Raw genomic sequence first — 22,316 nt, 5'->3', positions numbered from 1 at the left:
TTGATGTTAACAAATAGCATACTATAGTATCATAAATGATCCTCTTCCACAGTTGCACACACTCTTAGCCTCTTTAAGCTCTGAAATTCAGATGTGTCATCTAGGTTCTTGTCTTCTACAATTTATGCAAAAGTTGTTAAAAAGATATAAAGTTTTTCCGCATTGGATAAATTGCAAAACACTACATAAGTTAATCAAATCATTTTCGATAGATAATTGCTATAATGAGATAATTGAGAATATATGAGGCGCGCCATGAGAAAACCATCATAGTGGGTTTGCGACCAGCGTGGGTCCAGACCAGCCTGCGCATCCGCCGTTCGCTAACAGTTTCTCAAATTACTGCAGTCTGGTCAGGATCCATGCCGTTCGCTAACAGTTTCTCTAATTACTATAGGCTTTGAAAGCGAACAGCATGGAGCCTGACCAGACTGCACGGATGCGCAGGCTGGTCTGGATCCATGCTGGTCGCAAACCCACTACGTTGGTTTTGTCATGGCGCGGCTCAGTTATGTTTGTTAACACCTGTGTGGCCCTATGAGTATGATATCCTTATTTTTTTGAAATTTTACGGATGATTTTATGGATGAACTAAATGCCCTTATGATCTTTTACAGGGTATAATATTTTTGGCAGCACTGCCTGTTGTTTGCTGTGTGGTATTCCTTTTGTTGACATCATGCTGTTTGTGTGTGCACTGCTGCTGCCGACAGAGACCAAATAAGAAGACGAGTACAACATGTGTACGATTCATTACAGCCCTGTTCATTATCTTTGCTATGTAAGTTATCAGGCGTAAAATAATTGTTTGTTTCCGGTTGCCCGACCTACCCTAAATTTTGGCCTGACCCTAAATGTTTTTATGGCCTTGGAGAATATTTTTTTTCAACTTTTTGTCAGAAAGTTGCAAAACTGCACTTTTTATGCTTTAAACATGGTCAGTGATGTTATAAATCAATTTACTGATACTCTAAAGGCATAACTCCCTTATTTGTATTCATTTTTTTTTGACACAAAAAAAATTCTGAAAAGTCTCACTTAAAAATATTTTAAAAAAAATTTTGACCTACCTTACCCTAATTTTTTTAGCATGTTACCGGAAACAAAGAATTTTTTTAGGCCTCATCATTGTTGTTGTTACCATGGTAACACAGGCATAATAACTGTGTTAATATTGTATTCTTCTGACATTTTAACCATCTTTATATAAATATGCAAGTTTATAAACAATAGTCCCAAACCCCACAATAATTTATTGTCCCTTAACTGGTCATTGATAAATGCAGAATTGGAAGGACAGCTGGCCACCAATATCTGTATTTTGTGTGATTTTTTGTGCTTCCCCTCCCCCCTCTCCCCCCACACACTCCCATGAGTGGTTGGGGGCATATAAATTTGGTCTTGTCTGTGTGTCAGTCCGTCAGAAGTTCGTGATGCACCTAGCTCAGAAAGTATAAGATATAAATTGATGAAACCTTGCATGAGTCTTTATCATGATATGAAATTGTTCACCTATTTTCGTCTGGCTCTGCACATTTTCACCTTGTGACAAGCCTACCTTAAAAAGTATTTGATATAGATTGACAAAACCTTGCATGAGTCTCATTCGATATGTGAACTTGTACACCTTCTAATTTTCATTAGCGCCGCTCTCATTTCCAGAGTTATGGCCCCTGAAATAGTCAAAAATGCACATTTTTACCTTGTGATGCGCCTAACTCAAAAAGTATTTGACATATTTTGATGAAACCTTGCAGAGTCTTTATGGTGATATGAACTTGCACACTTCTATTTTTCTTCAAGCTCCGCTCACCATTTTCAGAGTTATGGCCCCTGAAATTGTAACAAATGCACATTTTCACCTTGTGGCGCACCTAGCTCAACAAGTATTTGATATAAATTGATGAAACCTTGTATGAGTCTTTATGATCATCCTATGAACTTGCGGACCTCCTATTTTTCGTCTGCCTCCACTCCCTATTTTCAGAATTGTGGCCCCTGAAATGGTAAAAAATGCACATTTTCACTTAATGACGTGCCTGGCTCCTAAAGTATTTGATGTAAATTCATGAAATCTTGCATGAGTCTTTATCATTATGTGACCTTGCACACTTGGCATTCTTCTTGGAAATCTTTATGCTTATTACAGAGTTATAGCACTTCAGATAGCAATTTTTTGTTTGTGATGCTCATAGCTCAAAAAGTACATGGCCTAGAATAATGAATCCTTTTTATAAAATGTTTGTTGAGGCTATACCCCATTGGAACTGCAACATATGAATTATTGCCCCATATTTGTGACAAATGTACCAGTGGGGGCACATTGTGACACCCTGTGTCCTACAGACACATTATAGTTTTTACCTGAAAAATGAGACGAAATAAGACACTGAATGATGTGATGTATGTAAATTTAGAAATTCTGTGAGTGGATAACACTTTTAGAAATGTACTAATCTGTTGTAATTAAATCAATGTGCAGTTTAATTGTTGAATTTTATCTATTGAAAACAATAATTGTAAGGACAAGAATAAATCTGACTTCATTTGTATTGTTAGATTTACATTATCATGTTTACGTGTTTTGTGAAAGGATAGATAAGATTAAGAATACTAGACATTAGTTTGTATGAGCAATCTTTACACTTTGTACTGTCAGGATTTACAGAGACTTAAATTAATTGGCTAGAATATAAAATTTGCTAATAAACTCTGAACTACAGTTGAAATTCGTTATCTCGAGCTCGCTTACCTCAACATTCCAGCTATTTTCAAGTCCTGTTCTGAAAACACACGCAAAAAATATCATTTCAAGTCAAATTTCAGCTGTTTGAAAGTAAAGCGATGAATCCCTTGGAATTTGAGATACCGAGTTTCAGTTGTATATGTACGTAAAGAGTAATACCGGTATTTGTGATTGTTGTTTTCCCTTGCAGTGGTTGTGTAGCGGTAGGGTATTTCGGTAATGAAGAGGGAAACAAGGGAATACAGTCTACTGTTGATGCAATACAGGATACTAATGATACTTTGTCAGGATCTCTTGCCACGGTTTGTATATTGACTCCCTAATATTTACAGGGTCTTCATCAATATCTGCCTATACTAACTGTGCTACTATCTAGACTGAGACAGTAGATATTTATAGGTTTGATTTCAAGCTATGTAAAAATTATGATTTTTTTCCAAATTGAGTTCTAACTTTACTCGGTCACTTTTTTTTTTATCCCCCCACCAGAGGCGAAGGGGATATTAGAAATGCTCTCCGTCCGTATGTGCATCCGTCCGTGCGTCCGCAACGATCTTTGTCCGGAGCATAACTCCAAAAGTACTGGAGGGATTTTCTTCAAACTTCATACACTGATAGAACACATTGGGAGGAAGTGCAGTGTGCAAGTTCAATAACTCTACCTTGCCTGTTTTTTGAGTTATTCCCCTTTATCATATTTTCTTTAAAAAATTTGTCCGGAGCATAACTCCAAAAGTACTGGAGGGATTTTCTTCAAACTTCATACACTGATAGAACACATTGGGAGGAAGTGCAGTGTGCAAGAACAATAACTCTACCTTGCCTATTTTTAGCCCACCATCATCAGATGGTGGGCTATTAAAATCACTCTGCGTCCGTGGTCCGTCCGTCCGTCATTCCGTCCGTCCGTCCGTTAACAATTTCTCGTTATCGCATCTCCTCAGAAACTACTGGGGGGATTTTGACCAAACTTTGTCAGAATGATGTATTGGTACCTTAGTTGTGTCCCCCTGAAAATCAGACTGGTTCAACAATTTATGAGTGAGTTATGGCCCTTTGTTTATTTCTATATTTTACATAGATTTATATAGGGAAAAACTTTGAAAACCTTCTTATCCAAAACCACAGAGCCTAGGGCTTTGATATTTGGTATGAAGCATCATCTAGTGGTCCTCTACCAAGATGATTCAAATTATTTCTCTGGGGTCAAATATGGCCCCGCCCTGGGGGTCACATAGTTTATAATGACTTATATAGGGAAAAACTTTGAATAACCCCTTGTCCAAAACCACAGGGCCTAGGGCTTTGATATCTTGTATGTGACATCATCTAGTGGTCTTCAACTAAGATTGTTCATATTATACCCCTAGGGTCAAATATGGCCCCGCCCTGGGGGTCATATGGTTTACATAGACTTACATAAGGAAAAACTTTGAAAATCTTCTTGTCCAAACCACAAAGCCTAAGGCTTTGATACTTGTCATGTAGCATCATCTAGTGGTTCTCTACCAAGTTTGTTCAAATTATCGCCCTAGGGTCAAAAATGGCCCCGCCCCGGGGGTGACATGGTTCATATAGACTTATATAGGGAAAAGCTTTTAAAATGTTCTTGTCAATAACTAAAACATTCAAATTTGGACCACATGTATATTTTTGAGTGGCAAGATGAACCTTGACAAGAGTTGACCTTGATTTTGACCTAGTGACCTACTTTCACATTTCTGTAGCTACAGCCTTCAAATTTGGACCACTTGTATATTTTTGAGTGGCAAGATGAACCTTGGCATGAGTTGACCTTGATTTTGACCTAGTGACCTACTTTCACATTTCTGTAGCTAGAGCCTTCAAATTTGGACCACATACATAGTTTTGTGCACTGGAAAAAACTTTGACCTTGATTTTGACCTAGTGACCTACTTTCACATTTTTGAAGGTACAGGCGTCAAATTTAGACCATATGCGTAGTTCCATGTTTCAAAATGAAATTTGACATTGATTTTGCCCTAGTGACCTACTTTCACATTTCTCAAGCTACAGCCTTCAAATTTGGACCACATGCATAGTTTTGTGTGCCGAAAAAAATTTTGACCTTCACATTGACCTAGTGACCTACTTTCACATTTTTAAGGTACAGGCTTCAAATTTGGACCACATGCATAGTTTTGTATTCCGAAATAAAATTTGACCATGATTTTGACCTAGTGACCTACTTTTACATTTCTCAAGCTACAGCCTTCAAATTTGGACCACTTGCATAGTTTTGTGTACCGAAATAAACTTTGACCTTTACATTGACCTAGTGACCTACTTTCACATTTTTTAAGGTACAGGCTTCAAATTTGGACCACATGCATAGTTTTGTATTCTGAAATAAAATTTGACCTTGATTTTGACCTAGTGACCTACTTTTACATTTCTCAAGCTACAGCCTTCAAATTTGGACCACTTGCATAGTTTTGTGTACCGAAATGAACTTTGACCTTTACATTGACCTAGTGACCTACTTTCACATTTTTAAGGTACAGGCTTCAAATTTGGACCACATGCATAGTTTTGTATTCTGAAATAAAACTTGACCTTGATTTTGACCTAGTGACCTACTTTTACATTACTCAAGCTATAGCCTTCAAATTTGGACCACATGCATAGTTTTGTGTACCGAAATGAACTTTGACCTTTACATTGACCTAGTGACCTACTTTCACATTTTTGAAGGTACAGGCTTCAAATTTGGACCACATGCATAGTTTTGTATTCCGAAATAGAATTTGACCTCGATTTTGACCTAGTGACCTACTTTTACATTTCTCAAGCTACAGCCTTCAAATTTGGACCACTTGCGTAGTTTTGTGTACCGAAATGAACTTTGACCTTAAGATTGACCTAGTGACCTACTTTCACATTTCTGTAGCTACAGGCTTCAAATTTAGACCACATGCATAGGATTGTGTACTGAAACAAACTTTGACCTTGACATTGACCTGGTGACCTACTTTCACATTTCTCAAGCTACAGCTTTTGAATTTGGACCACATGCACAGTGTTGTGTACGGAAATGAAATTTGACATTGAGTTAGTCAGTAAGTCTTGAAATTTGGAACACTCAAAAATGGCACATTGGTGGGCGCCAAGATCACTCTGTGATCTCTTGTTTTTGAGTTATTCCCCTTTATCATATTTTTTAGCTCGACTATTCAAAGAATAGTCTAGCTATTCTACTCACCCTGGCGTCGGCGTCGGCGTCACACTTTGGTTAAGTTTTTGCATGCAAGTACATACAGCTATCATTTAAAGGCATATAGCTTTGAAACTTATTTATTCTTTTTCTATGTCAATTACCAACCTCACTGGGTCCAGTTCCATAACTCTAACATGTATTTTGAGCAAATTATGCCCCCTTTTGGACTTAGAAAATTCTGGTTAAAGTTTTACATGCAAGTTACTATCTCCAAAACTAATGCAGATATTGAATTGAAACTTCACATGTGTCTTTGGGGTTATAAAACTAGTTGATAGCACCAAGTCCCATAACTCTGACCTTCATTTTGGCCAAATTATGCCCCCTTTTGGACTTAGAAAATTCTGGTTAAAGTTTTGCGTGCAAGTACATACAGCTATTACTAAAAGGCATATAGATTTAAAACTTATTTTTTCTTTTTCTAGATCAATTACCTACCTCACTGGGTCAAGTCCCATAACTCTGACATGTATTTTGGCCAAATTATGCCCCCTTTTGGACTTAGAAAATTCTGGTTAAAGTTTTACATGCAAGTTACTATCTCCAAAACTAATGCAGATATTGAATTGAAACTTCACTTGTGTCTTCAGGGTTATAAAACTAGTTGATAGCACCAAGTCCCAAAACTCTGACCTTTATTTTGGCCAAATTAGGCCCCCTTTTGGACTTAGAAAATTCTGGTTAAAGTTTTGCGTGCAAGTACATACAGCTATTACTAAAAGGCATATAGATTTGAAACTTATTTTTTCTTTTTCTAGATCAATTACCTACCTCACTGGGTCAAGTCCCATAACTCTGACATGTATTTTGGCCAAATTATGCCCCCTTTTGGACTTAGAAAATCCTGGTTAAAGTTTTACATGCAAGTAACTATCTCCAAAACTACTACAGATATTAAATTGAAACTTCACATGTGTCTTCGGGGTTATAAAACTAGTTGATAGCACCAAGTCCTATAACTCTGACATGTATTTTGGGCAAATTATGCCCCCTTTTGGACTTAGAAAATCCTGGTTAAAGTTTTGCGTGCAAGTACATACAGCTATTACCAAAAGGCATATAGCTTTGAAACTTATTTATTCTTTTTCTAGGTCAATTACCAACCTCACTGGGTCAAGTTCCATAACTCTTAACATGTATTTTGAGCAAATTATGCCCCCTTTTGGACTTAGAAAATTCTGGTTAAAGTTTTACATGCAAGTTACTATCCCCAAAACTAATGCAGATATTGAATTGAAACTTAATATGTTTCTTCGGGGTTATAAAACTAGTTGATAGCACCAAGTCCCATAACTCTGATATGTATTTTGGTCAAATTATGTCCCCTTTCGAACTTAAAACTCTTTTGATATTTAACATTTTGGGTAATAATTTCCTGCTTCTGTGACAATATTTCGAATAGTCGAGCTTGGCTGTCTTACGGACAGCTCTTGTCTTAAAAAAATTTGTCTGGAGCATAACTCCAAAAGTACTGGAGGGATTTTTTTCGAACTTCATACACTTATAGAACGCATTTTTTATAAGGAGGAAGTGCAGTGTGCAAGAACAATAACTCTACCTTGCCTATTTTTTGAGTTATTCCCCTTTATCATACTTTCTTAAAACATTTTGTCCGGAGCATAACCCCAAAAGTACTGGAGGGATTTTCTTCAAACTTCATACACTGATAGAACACATTGGGAGGAAGTGCAGTGTGCAAGAACAATAGCTCTACCTTGCCTATTTTTTTAGTTATTCCCCTTTATCATATTTTCTTAAAAAAATTTGTCCGGAGCATAACTCCAAAAGAACCGGAGGGATTTTCTTCAAACTTCATACACTGATAGAACACATTGGGAGGAAGTGCAGTGTGCAAGAACAATAACTCTACCTTGCCTATTTTTTTGAGTTATTCCCCTTTATCATATTTTCTTAAAAAAATTTGTCCGGAGCATAACTCCAAAAGTACTGGAGGGATTTTTTTCGAACTTCATACACTTATAGAACGCATAAGGAGGAAGTGCAATGTGCAAGAACAATAACTCTACCTTGCCTATTTTTTGAGTTATTCCCCTTTATCATATTTTCTTAAAACATTTTGTCCGGAGCATAACCCCAAAAGTACTGAAGAGATTTTCTTCAAACTTCATACACTAATAGAACACATTGGGAGGAAATGCAGTGTGCAAGAACAATAACTCTACCTTGCCTATTTTTTTAGTTATTCCCCTTTATCATATTTTCTTTAAAAAAATTGTCCGGAGCATTTCGTCTTCATGCATGGAGGGATTTTGATGTAACTTGGCACACTTATACACCATCATGAGACGAAGTGTCATGCGCAGTTCCCTTCTTTGGAATTACTTTCCTTTGTTGTTACTTTAAATAGCTTTTATTGTAACTTTTTCATTACTAGTCGTAGGGAAAAATCGAGACCACTTTTCTGTTGTACAACATGCATGCTAAATCCAATATTGAGGTGTATTTTGACCAGTCTCTACCTGATAAGATTTTTGTGTGGACTTGCAATTTTTTTAAATTTTTTTTTTGTAAGATTAACTTCCCTTAGTTGTTACTATAAATAACTTATATTGTAACATTTTTATAATTGACCGTAGGGAAAAGACAAGACCACTTTTCTGTGGTACAACATAGATGTTACTCTCCAATTGAGGTGTATTTTATTATATATAAGGTATCTTTACCTGGTAAGGAGTTTTTTTGTGGACTTAAAAAACCCCCCAAAAGACTTAAAAACAATGATTACTAAACAAAATTAACATTCCATTTGCAAATACAGCTGCTAGAGTAAAGAAATTTGCTGTGACGGGCATTTATTGTGACATTCTGGCACTCTTGTTCCCTGTTAGCTTTCCATTCCTTCTTTTTACAGTAGCCATATAGAAAAAATCATAGCTATACTATTCATGAAAATTAATAAAATTTAGCAGTAAACCACCTCACTACTGACTTATTCTTTCTTCCACATCTTTAAAACCCCCTGATGCGGACCACAACTAAATGGTTCTTCAAAGCTTTCCCCAAAATTAATACTTTTAGACACTAACTTGCCAGGAACTTTAGCCTTCAATTATAATATGCCCGGCGGGGGGATTAGCCATGTGTAACATGGCTCTTGTTCTATTTGGTAATTGACATTTTAGTATGAATGTACATACCACAGAGATCTGATGTTGATTACTCATTCTTTGGTAAGTCATTCCATGGTTCTCAGTATTTAAAAATTATTCTAATATGCTTGTCTCTGTTAAAACACTCTTACGCTAGACTGACGTCACGTTGACATGCGGTGACAAAGTTTTGGTTGCGACTAAGAAAGAGCACTTCAGTATATTATCTACTGTTTTAGATTAAGGGCATATTAGAATCGAAATAATTTATAGCAAGTGTTTTAACACTATTTATATACTCGGGTGGTAATACGTCGTACAAATAATTTCACTCGGGCTGCGCCCTCGTGTAATTATTACGCCCAACATATAATTGCCCATCATGCATAAATAGTGTTAAAGCACTCTTTTGCTATAACTTATTTCTTAAACAAAATGTCCACTTTAGCCACTTTAATGAAATGGAAACACATGGCTCCAACAAGTGGCACATGGCAGAGTGACCCCTGAATGCTACAAACATAACAATCATGACTTATTAAAAGAGTTATATTGTCTTGTTTTTCTTCTGCATTCTTTTGACATCATGCAAACTGTTTATCTGTTGATAGTTCAGAATAAGTCACACTTGCTGCACTCTTGTCTCTTGTGAATTGTGCAATTCCAATCTTTTTATGCAAGTCAGAGGTGAAAAGTTGTTGTTCAACTGTTTTTAACCTTTAACCTGCTGGTGGCAAGTGATTCTGCCTTTGTGACCAGTGCAGACCAAGATCAGCCTGCACATCTGTGCATGGTCTGCACTGTTTGCTATTCAGTCAGAAAATTTTCAGTGAACACCCCTTTTAATAATAAGTTGTACTGCCCAAACTGAATGGTGGACCAGTTCATTTTAGAAATGTAGCAGGGTAAAGGTTAATCCGTTTGTAAGAATGTTTAGAAAATAAAGACTGTTTGTATCTCTTCTTGTAGTCTTAAAGCTTGTTTCATTGATTTATTTTGACAGGCATCTACAATTGTAAGGATAAATGCAGGCTTTTTTTCCATCTTTTTCCACAGTTTTCAATTGTACATATTTATTATACCCTGAATCTATCATACAGTACCTGTGGACATTGCAGAGCTTTTAGTTCAAAATATGGTACAATCTTGGTCCTTAGGTAGAATCGTCAAAAAAAAGACTGTTTACCCTGCCTTATACATACACTGTAAGATGCAATAGTCACTTCACATTACCTTACAATAATAGTTTTGCCAGATTGGTTCTCATATAAAATATTTACTGTCCAAATGTATTTTCTTCAATAAAGCTATATATCTGACTGCTAGATTCCAATTCCTGAGAAAACTGTTCACCCCAAAGATGGAATACTCCAGACAGAGGTCATTGCTTGACTGATGACTAAGACTGTTTATTTATATTTGTCATATGAGAGAAATGCATTTTACCAGTGGTTATCTATGTTTAAGAGCACTTTTAAAAGTACATCTATGCAAAACCACAAGTATAAGATCTAAATCATAATTATAGTAATTTATATCCAAATACATGGCTGTGTTTTAAGTATGTCTGGATGCCTGAATTGGCCTCTACATACTTTAAACACATTTAATATGTATTTTGATGTGAAACAGTGTTTTCATAGACATGGAAAAGTCATGGAATTTTTTTATGAGAAAAATCATTGAATTTTGAAAACTGTCAATTTTGTCATGAAAAAATCAGAGAAAATCACGAAAAATGTATTGACCTTGACATAACTTCTTGAAAATTATAGTAGATGACAAAAAAGCAAATAAGCCATGGTTTTGAACTGTTTTCTTAAAGAAACAGCAAATGCTGATGATTTAATGAAATGAGAGTATAAAAATGCCAGTGGTGGTTACCCTTTTTAGCTCACCTGTCACAAAGTGACAAGGTGAGCTTTTGTGATCGGGCAGCGTCCGTCGTCTATCCGTCCGTGCGTAAACTTTTGCTTGTGACCACTCTAGAGGTCACATTTTTCATGGGGTCTTTATGAAAATTGGTCAGAATGTTCATCTTGATGATATCTAGGTCAAGTTCGAAACTGGGTCACGTGTGGTCAAAAACTAGGTCAGTAGGTCTAAAAATAGAAAAACCTTGTAACCTCTCTAGAGGCCATATATTTCACAAGATCTTCATGAAAATTGGTCAGAACGTTCATCTTGATGATATCTAGGTCAAGTTCGAAACTGGGTTACGTGCCTTCAAAAACTAGGTCAGTAGGTCAAATAATAGAAAAACCTTGTGACCACTCTAGAGGTCACATTTTTCATGGGGTCTTTATGAAAATTAGTCAGAATGTTCACCTTGATGATATCTAGGTCAGGTTTGAAACTGGGTCATGTGCGGTCAAAAACTAGGTCAGTAGGTCTAAAAATAGAAAAACCTTGTGACCTCTCTAGAGGCCATATATTACACAAGATCTTTATGAAAATTGGTCAGAATGTTCATCTTGATGATATCTAGGCCAAGTTAGAAACTGGGTCATGTGCGGTCAAAAACTAGGTCAGTAGGTCTAAAAATAGAAAAACCTTGTGACCTCTCTAGAGGCCATACTTGTGAATGGATCTTCATAAAAATTGGTCAGAATGTTCATCTTGATGATATCTAGGACAGTTTTGAAACTGGGTCACATGCCATCAAAAAGTAGGTCAGTAGGTCAAATAATGAAAAAACCTTGTGACCTCTCTAGAGGCCATATTTTTCATGGGATGTGTATGAAAGTTGGTCTGAATGTTTATCTTGATGATATATAGGTCAAATTTGAAACTGGGTCAACTGAGATCAAAAACTAGGTCAGTAGGTCTTAAAATTGAAAAACCTTGTGACCTCTGTAGAGGTCATACCCTTGAATTGATCTTCATAAAAATTGGTCAGAATGTTCATCTTGATGATATCTAGGTCAGTTTCGAAACTGGGTCACATGCCATCAAAAAGTAGGTCAGTAGGTCATATAATGAAAAAACCTTGTGACCTCTCTTGAGGCCATATTTTTCATGGGATGTGTATGAAAGTTGGTCTGAATGTTTATCTTGATGATATATAGGTCAAATTTGAAACTGGGTCAACTGAGATCAAAAACTAGGTCAGTAGGTCTTAAAATTGAAAAACCTTGTGACCTCTGTAGAGGTCATACCCTTGAATGGATCTTCATGAAAATTGGTCAGAATGTTCATCTTGATGATATCTAGGTCAAGTTTGAAACTAGGTCACGTGCCATAAAAAACTAGGTCAGTAGGTCAAATAATAAAAAAACCTTGTGATCATTTAGAGGCCATACTTTTCATGGGATGTGTATGAAAGTTGGTCTGAATGTTCACCTTGATGATATCTAGTCAAGTTTGAAACTGGGTCAACTGGGTCAAAAACTAGGTCAGTAGGTCTAAAATTAGAAAAATCTTTTGACCTCTCTAGAGGCCATATTTTTCAATAGATCTTCATGAAAATTGGTCAGAATGTTCACCTTATGATATCTAGGTCAGTTTCGAAACTAGGTCACATGCGGTCAAAAACTAGGCCAGTAGGTATAAAAATAGAAAAACCTTGTGACCTCTCTAGAGGCCATATTTTTCATGAGATCTTCATGAAAGTTAGTGAGAATGTTTACCTTGATGATATCTAGGTCAAGTTCAAAACAGGGTCACGTACCTTTGAAAACTAGGTCAATAGGTCAAATAATAGAAAAACCTTGTGACCTCTCCAGAGGCCATATTTTTCAATGGATCTTCATGAAAATTGGTCAGAATTTTTATCTGGATGATATCTAGATCAAGTTCAAAACTGGGTCACATGAGTTCAAAAACTAGGTCACTATGTCAAATAATAGAAAAAACAACATCATACTCAAAACTGGGTCATGTGGGAACAGGTGCGATTCAGGACCATCATTGTCCTCTTGTATTTTATATGTGTACATGTACTGTTTTGGAAAAAGAGACTATTTTTATATTATGTACCTTTGAATATATAAATTACATATTTAAAAAAAAAAAAAACAACACACAATTTTGTCTTAAGTCTTATAATATTGATATTTGATTTGTTGTAATGAAATATTATTTGTGCCGCGCCATGAGAAAACCAACATAGTGGCTTTGCGACCAGCATGGATCCAGACCAGCCTGTGCATCCACGCAGTCTGGTCAGGATCCATGCTGTTCGCTTTCAAAGCTGATTGCAATTAGAGAAACTGTTAGCGAACAGCATGGATCCTGACCAGACTGCGCGGATGCGCATGCTGGGATCCATGCTGGTTGCAAAGCCATTATTAGCTCGACTATTCATAGAATAGTAGAGCTATTGGACTCGCCCATGCGTCCGCGTCGGCGTCCGCGTTGGCGTCCGTGTACGCGTCGGCGTCTGCGTCCCGATTTGGTTAAGTTTTTGTATGTAAGCTGGTATCTCAGCAACCACATGTGGGAATGGATTGAAACTTCACACACTTATTCACTGTGATAAACTGACTTACATTGCACAGGTTCCATAACTCTATTTTGCTTTTTTACAAAATTATGCCCCTTTTTCGACTTAGACATTTTTGGTTAAGGTTTTGTATGTAAGCTGGTATCTCAGCAACCACTTGTGGGAATGGATTGAAACTTCACACACTTATTCACTGTGATAAACTGACTTACATTGCACAGGTTCCATAACTCTATTTTGCTTTTTTACAAAATTATGCCCCTTTTTCGACTTAGACATTTTTGGTTAAGGTTTTGTATGTAAGCTGGTATCTCAGTACTCACTAATTGGAATGGATTGAAACTTCACACACTTGTTCACTGTCATGATCTGACATACACAAAGCAGGTTCCATAACTCTATTTTACTTTTTTACAAAATTATGCCCCTTTTTTCGACTTAGAATTTTTTGGTTAAGGTTTTGTATGTAAGCTGGTATCTCAGTACCCACTAATGGGAATGGATTGAAACTTCACACACTTGTCCACTGTCATGAGCTGATAAGCACTATGCAGGTTCCATAACCCTATTTTGCTTTTTTTAAATTATGCCCCTTTTTCGACTTTCGTATTCATTCAGTCGACAAGGCTGTTGAATAGTCGAGCGTTGCTGTCCTCCGACAGCTCTTGTGTTGGTTTTCTCATGGCACAGCTCAAATATTATTTGTGCATTTACAGACTTGCTTGTTACTGCTTTGTCTATTTGTACCATTCTGTTGTTGATTTCAGTTAACAACATTAGACAGTCTTACCAGCTCTATCACACAAGCTGGCGTGGAAGCATTAAAACTTGTGTTCAGTAAACATTTGAAGAATGTCACTCTCCGCAATGATGTCCTCAAACTTGCCGATGAGATTAAGAACAAGTCGCACCATGTTAAAGGTGATATTGACTACATCAAGACGGATGTTGGGAAGATATCGTTAGATCAGCTTCTGGATGTAACACAGGATGCAGAGTTCTATAGGTAAAAAAATGAATACTGTTACTAAAAACCGACCTGGAATGCCTCAGATATATTACAGACTTCAATATATACCTGATTCAAGCAATTGGAATGACAAGTATCTTTAATGTTTATATCTTACTGTTTTCATCCTAACCTTAATTTTAGTTAGTGTATTATACATATTGTTATACACTAAATGCGTGTGGACATGCAATAATTTGTGTATTTTTTGTCGTGAGCTCCAATGATAATGATTTGTGACATGCGCAGAACGACCCCTCCAGGTCTGTAGTGAGTAACATTGAAAAATTAATTGACATGAATGACTAATACTTGATTATATCATACATAACTTTACTAGTTTTAACAGCTATTTTTCAGTAAATTATTTGTGTATTAGAATGCAATATATCTGCTGGGTTGTTTTTTTTTTCACAATAAAAAATGTCACATATATTTTTTACTGGTCAGAAGCTTTAAAATTGTAAAAATTAAGAACATGAAACAAAAGAAAACTTGTTTGTTTCGTACACGTATTAAAAATACATTTCACTTGTGAACACAAGATATTACATTTCGTGGCCTCAACGCGAAACTAGTCTATCTGCTTCTATTTCTATATACACATAGACTAGTTTCGCGTTGAGGCCACGATTATCACTTTTGGCTGTGGCACTGGCTTATTAGAAGTTATTTAGATCTTACACTGAAACAGTCAGATATTATTGTCTATATATGGCATATATAGTTATATAAAATTGTTGTATAGATGCCAAAATAAATGACAAAAAAAAAATGGTACATGATTATAATATTATCATATTTATACAGCTATCATGAAAATTATTCTTTTGACAGTTCAGCATAGTTTGTAATTTATATTATGCACCTGTTTCAGTACTCCAGCAGTAAATTATTTTGGCTTGTAATTTACAATGTAAATTCTTTTATACAAAAATTATTCATGTGTGCATTTTTTAGCTCGACTATTCAAAGAATAGTCTAGCTATTCTACTCACCCTAGCGTCGGCGTCGGCGTCAGCATCACACCTTGGTTAAGTTTTTGCATGCAAGTACATACAGCTATCCTTTAAAGACATATAGCTTTGAAACTTATTTATTCTTTTTCTATGTCAATTACCAACCTCACTGGGTCAAGTTCCATAGCTCTGACATGTATTTTGAGCAAATTATGCCCCCTTTTGCACTTAGAAAATTCTTGTTAAAGTTTTACATGCAAGTTACTATCTCTAAAACTAATGCAGATATTGAATTGAAACTTCACATGTGTCTTCGGGGTTATAAAACTAGTTGATAGCAGCAAGTACCATAACTCTGACCTTCATTTTGGCCAAATTATGTCCCCCTTTTGGACTTAGAAAATTCTGGTTAAAGTTTTGCGTGCAAGTACATACAACTATTACTAAAAGGCATAATTTTATAGATTTGTAACTTATTTTTTCTTTTTCTAGGTCAATAACCAACCTCACTTGGTCAAGTCCCATAACTCTGACATGTATTTTGGGAAAATTATGCCCCCTTTTGGACTTAGAAAATTCTGGTTAAGGTTTTACATGCAAGTTACTATCTCCAAAACTAATGCAGATATTGAATTGAAACTTCACATGTGTCTTTGGGGTTATAAAACTAGTTGATAGCAGCAAGTACCATAACTCTGACCTTCATTTTGGCCAAATTATGCCCCCTTTTGGGCTTAGAAAATTCTGGTTAAAGTTTTGTGTGCAAGTACATACAGCTATTACTAAAAGGCATATAGATTTGTAACTTATTTTTTCTTTTTCTAGGTCAATAACCAACCTTACTGGGTCAAGTCCCATAACTCTGACATGTATTTTGGGTAAATTATGCCCCCTTTTGGACTTCGAAAATTCTGGTTAAGGTTTTACATGCAAGTTACTATCTCCAAAACTAATGCAGATATTGAATTGAAACTTCACATGTGTCTTTGGGGTTATAAAACTAGTTGATAGCAGCAAGTCCCATAACTCTGATATGCATTTTGGTCAAATTATGTCCCCTTTTGAAATTCTTTTGATATTTAACATTTTGGGTAATATTTTCCTGCTTCTGGGACAATATTTCGAATAGTCAAGCTTGGCTGTCTTATGGACAGCTCTTGTTTATGAAAACTTGGTATGGGATATTTTTTAAAGGTCAGTTTATAGCCATTTAACTTGGTAGCTCAGTTGGGAGCAGGCAAAAGAACTTCTCTTAAGGTTGTTGGCTTGTGCTTCAGACATGGCCAATATTCTCCATGACAGTCTGACAAAACAATAGTCTGAAGTTGTTGACTTTTCACCAGGTCCTGTACATTCATATGTGGAAGTTTCTGTTAACATACAAAGGTACATGTTGGTACTTGTATAGAATCCAGGAACACAGGGTAGGTTTACTACCACCAGCACTGAAATACTGTTGAAAAATGGGTGTTCTAACAATATCAATGATTGTTTTCAATATCACTAAATGTAGCAATTTATTTTAGCTAATTTAAACTAATAGACTAGTATGTCATTAAAACTTTGTTTTGTTTGTTGTATTTTGTCACATTCATTACACATGTTATTGTTGGTATATTTCAGATGGATCGGGACAATAGTGTTACTGTCCTGGCAAGTTGTGGTGCTACTTATATATATTATAGCTATACTGAAGAAATCCAAATACTGGATTGTCTGGTAAGAATATTGTTGTGGTTATTTGCCGAATTTTAAAGTCTTAGGTTTTTTGTATATGTACTTTAAAGGATAAGTTATGTTCCCTGTTTTTGATTTGCTGCTGCCACATGCTGAAAATGAAATGAGTTGGTTTTCTCATGGCACGGCTCAAATATTGGTGCCTATACATCTGTTGCCACATGCTGAAAATGAAATGAGTTGGTTTTCTCATGGCACGGCTCAAATATTGGTGCCTATACATCTGTAGTTTAAACAGTGAAAAAGTACAGCCACTGTAATCCCTTTCATTCCACTTCCTTGGGTTTGAAACCCCTCTGTAGATGTAGACTTCTTTCATGTGAGGAAGATACATAGATAATATCTCAGTACATTTGTTTTTATCCAGGTGCCATCCTTTGTCTGAAATTATGTCTAACTTGTATATTAAACTTGGAAAGACACTATGAGCCACACCATGAGAAAATCAACATAGTGCATTTGAGACTGCGCGGCTGCGCAGGCTGGTCTGGATCCATGCTGTTCATTAACCATTTCTCTAATTGGAATAGGCTTTGAAAGCGAACAGCATGGATCCTGACCAGACTGCGTGGATGTTGGTTTTCTCATGGTGCGGCTCCTATATATAAGATGTCCTAAATCTTGCTGGTGTAATTTAAAACCAGACAGAACAAACACTTTGATTGTGAAAATAAACACCTGCATTTGTATCTTCTAGTGTAGCAGCAGGCATGCAATAATATTGATCGTGTAATTACAAAAAAAGTTTTTGTTCATGTCCTATGTCTGTTACTTTTATATATTAAATTTTGTAAAAAATTGCATCATATTTTAATAAAAAAATTGTTGATTTCAGGGGAATCACTCTTGGATTATTCTCACTTTTTCTTGTGTGGGTGGCAATGGGTGTTTATCTTGGAGGGACTGTGGTGAGTTTATCATTTGCAATTAATTGTAGAAGGAACACTGTGCATTCTTTATTTCTCTGTAAATTGTCTTCATAGACTCCAACTGAACCCACCCAGTCTAGTTAATAGGAAGAAAAAATAACACTTCCATTTAGGAGATCGTAGTTTTAAGCATATACTCTCTACAATATATATTCCATGAGGAAGTTGTCAGTTACATGCAGGAATAGTTTAAAACTAAGTACAGAATCCAGGATCACTGACTAGGCTTACTGTCTGATGTCAGTCAACCTTTAAATTTCCAATCAGTAACTAGGGAATACTTGGTCTCAAAATAGTCAAGTTTCATAGGATTAGTCACAATGATCTCATTAAAATCTGTAAGATCCTTTGGAAGCATAGAACACAACAGAAGTAAGACAAAAGGTCAAGATCACAGTGACCTTTAGACTAGAAACGGTTACCCTCAATATCAAAAGAATGCTTTGACCTACAGTCTTCAAACTTAATATGATGATTGCTGATGGTCAGTTGATGACCCTTATCTTGTTGTGGGTCAGTAGAACAAGGTCATTGTGATATCTGTGGGCTGAAAATCAGACCAGACCATCATGAGGGATATACATGTTTTACAAACAGCTCTTGTAAGAGTACATTTATCTTGTGAAAATCAGATCAACTTTCTTCCATAGTAGTTTTTATATTTAATTTATTTAATTATTTATATATATTTTCATATTCATTTATAGATGTGCTGTTATTTTTGCTTTACTCTTGTTCCTAAATATAAAAAAAAATCCCCTATGTAAGGACCCTTTTTTCAGGCAATCAGTGATTTCTGTGTTGATCCCAATTCTTATGTGATGTCAACATTACAACCCAAAGTTTCACCAGGTATGTATATGTTGCAGGTCTATTGAGGCCTTACCTTGAACTTTCTTCCCGTTATTAATATTTTGTATAAGATAGATCAGATAAACATGCAAGAATTTCTAGATACCATAAAGTATTATATTAAAAGGTTTACAAAGTAATTGTTTACTGTAGACATTGATGCAGATTTTTTTGCCAAAAAAATCACAAACATTTATGCAAAACTAATTGTATATAATATATAATTGTATATATGTAACATATAATTATTGCAAAGTTCAGTATGTTACATTTATTATACTCTGTATGCGAATTATCAGTTACTTCAAGAAGAATATTTGATAGCTAGTCAATACAGATTACTCTAATTCAAAATGAGTTTAACACATAAGATGCAACAACAATGAAAATGTTTAAAAAATAATACATGTAATATTTGACATCTATGTTATTTCAGATGTGATTGAAAGCTATGTGGAATGCAAAAACAATAACTTTTCAAAGGTAAGAAAGCTATTTGTCACAAACTCAGAATTCCAGTATATTAACTTACTACTGACAAGGAGATAAATATATAATTACCAGTTCTTCAAAACTGAGGTAATCGTAGATTTTTAGCAAATCTCTTTCTTTAGTATTTTAACCTTTATCCTGCTAAATTTCTAAAATGGACTGGTCAATTTGGGCAGTACCACTTCTTACTCAAAGGGGTGTTCACTGAAAATTTACTGACTGAATAGCGAACAGGCCATAATCAGCCTGCACCTCTGTGCAGGCTGACCTTAATCTGCACTGGTCGCAAAGCTAAAACAACATGCGGCCAGTAGGTTAAAGGTTAAAAACCTGTAAATTGGGTAGTTTTGTCATCATTTATTTGAAGAAAATAATTTAGAATTTGCATTTTGAACAATGGGATCATGCTTCTGCTGTCATTTTGACCAAATGTTTTGGTGTTATCCAGAAATAAATTATACGATGAAATAGTTTGGACAATATTAATAGGTAATACTCCACTCTGTGAAACTAATAACGGGTGTAATAAATATGTGTATTTTAATTGTAACCCATTTGAATGTGAAACAATGTAACTGAATTAATGCATTTTAGCTGAGCAGCTACTGTTTTGACTCACAGGGTTACAGTTCTTTTTGTTATAAGAAAATCTTGCATAGAGCATGTTCATGAATGACTATGACAAGCACCGTACCGTGTGTATATTTCATTCCCATTTCTTTCAGGCATTGGATGATGCCAGAGATTATGTGACCAAAGCAAATGAGACCCTGAATATTGCCATCAACAAAACTCTGCCATACAATATATCTCAATATGTAAGTAATAAAACACTACCATATTACAATATATATTTCAATATGTTAGTAATAAAACACTACCATACAACATGTCACTATATGTAAGCAAAAAAGCACTACCATACAAGATGCATAATATGTGCATAATAAAGCACTACAAAATAATATGCAACCATGCAACATGTTATGTAAGTAATAATTAAAGCACAACCATACAATACACAACCCATCAGAATATGTAATTGTAAGGTATAGATTACTACTATATAAACTTGTAAAATAATGTGCAATGTAGTCCAGAGTCTCTGGTGATCACAAAGGAAGACTGTTCAAAGAAAAGGTGCGAAGCAGACCAGTTTGAATTGTGTGCTTATTATAAGTATTTAATTTTTTAGTGCATATAGATGGAGTTTGTTAAAACTTTGCTCAGATTTCTTTGCGGTCACAATATTTCTTCCATTTATTTTTTATCCCAGTATGTTGTAACCAAACTTGGCTGGTACCTGGCTCATAGTCATATGACAAGCTTATCTTTGTCCTTGTGCACTGCCTCATTGATGAATTAACCTTTACCCTTCAAAATTTCTTTGGCGATATACATTTTATGTCGATTTGCTGTAAAACCCAACTCACACACTCACTTCTAAATTTCTATAATGAACTTGTCCATCTTCCAACTTGGACAGTATAGTTAACTACTTAAAGGGGTGTTTACCAAAAAAGAAACTGACTGGATGGCAAACAGTGCAGACCATGATCAGACTGCACGGATGTGCAGGTTGATCTTGATCTGCACCGTGTGCAAAGGCAGAATTACTTGCCGCCAGCAGGAGAAGGGTTACAAAGAGAGTAAAAAGGAACCAAGATGCAATTTTTAGGTATAATTAATCTCCCTCAAACTGATTAAAATCACTTTCACTTGTAATTTTTAAAAATGCTTTTATTTTTTCTTCATTTTCTAAAGCTGGTAAGTGGGAATGTTGGCATTAAATTTTAGTGGTAACCTGTTATGTATGGCATGAGCTGTTGTCGTTTGTCTGAAAGTCATAAAATTACTTAATTGAGCCATGCCATGAGAAAACCAACATAGTGGCTTTGCGACCAGCATGGATCCAGACCAGCCTGCACATCAGCGCCGTCTGGTCAGGATCCATGCTGTTCGCTTTCAAAGCCTATTGCAATTACAGAAACTGTTTGCGAACAGCATGGATCCTGACCAGACTGCGCGGATGCGCAGGCTGGTCTGGATCCATGCTGGTCGCAAAGCCCCTATGTTGGTTTTCCCATGGCACGGCTCAATTGAAAAATATTGTATGTACAAGAAAGTTATGATACAGCCAGTCTGTTTTCAGTCATATCCTATGCTTACATTAAAGGAAGATTTTGTACTTTAGTCAGATTGGAATACTGCTAATTTTACTAGAATCATTTTATTTCTTGGGCATCAATGTCATATGTTTACCCAAAAGTTTTGCATGCAAGTTACAATGCAAATTGAAACTCAACACATTTCTTCGTGTTTATAAAACTAGGTCATAGCATCAATTTCCATATCTCTGACATGTATTTTGCAAAATTGTGTCCCCTTTTGAACTTAAAAACCTTTGGTTAAAATTTTTGCAGATACTGGATTGAAACTCTATAGAGCTTTAAATATTTAGGGCCTACTTCTGAGACAATTTGAAAAGTTCAGCTTTGGCTGTCTTACAAACAGCTCTTGTTTCCTGGACTTTATTGATTTGATATGAAAGGGAGTTTTATGTTTGCTGTGTTAAATTTTTCATGAAAATTAGTCCACAATGTGATATAATGGTTATACAGCACTTTGGACTATCTTTGTTACTTTCAGTATATTTTTTATGCAAAAGACTACTTACTTCTTGTCAGTACTAGTTCACAATACACTGCATATTGAATTTTATTTTACAGAGTACAGTTTTGTTACATTTAAGCATTTTAGTGTTGTTTATTTGTTTAAAACTTTAGATAGGTAAAAAATT

The 22,316-nt window shown here is 35.6% G+C and overlaps 1 protein-coding gene across 3 annotated transcripts in view; it reads left to right on the top strand.

Moving 5' to 3' along the window:
• LOC123564998 (protein tweety homolog 1-A-like) overlaps positions 1 to 22,316 on the top strand; it is a 45,693-nt gene that overhangs the window by 5,336 nt on the left and 18,041 nt on the right. For all 3 annotated transcript variants that reach the window (XM_053537605.1, XM_045358974.2, XM_053537606.1), the window contains exons 2-9: positions 618 to 781; positions 2,937 to 3,048; positions 14,306 to 14,544; positions 17,130 to 17,225; positions 18,079 to 18,151; positions 18,955 to 19,024; positions 19,461 to 19,507; positions 20,242 to 20,334. In XM_053537605.1, the coding sequence (XP_053393580.1) occupies positions 618 to 781; positions 2,937 to 3,048; positions 14,306 to 14,544; positions 17,130 to 17,225; positions 18,079 to 18,151; positions 18,955 to 19,024; positions 19,461 to 19,507; positions 20,242 to 20,334 (894 nt within the window). The remainder of the gene's footprint in view (positions 1 to 617; positions 782 to 2,936; positions 3,049 to 14,305; positions 14,545 to 17,129; positions 17,226 to 18,078; positions 18,152 to 18,954; positions 19,025 to 19,460; positions 19,508 to 20,241; positions 20,335 to 22,316) is intronic.

This window comes from Mercenaria mercenaria, chromosome 2, assembly GCF_021730395.1.
Source record: "Mercenaria mercenaria strain notata chromosome 2, MADL_Memer_1, whole genome shotgun sequence".
NCBI classification, from domain to species: Eukaryota; Metazoa; Mollusca; class Bivalvia; order Venerida; family Veneridae; genus Mercenaria; species Mercenaria mercenaria.
Note: the sequence above shows the minus strand (reverse complement) of the source record. Positions and strands in the feature narration are given on the sequence as shown.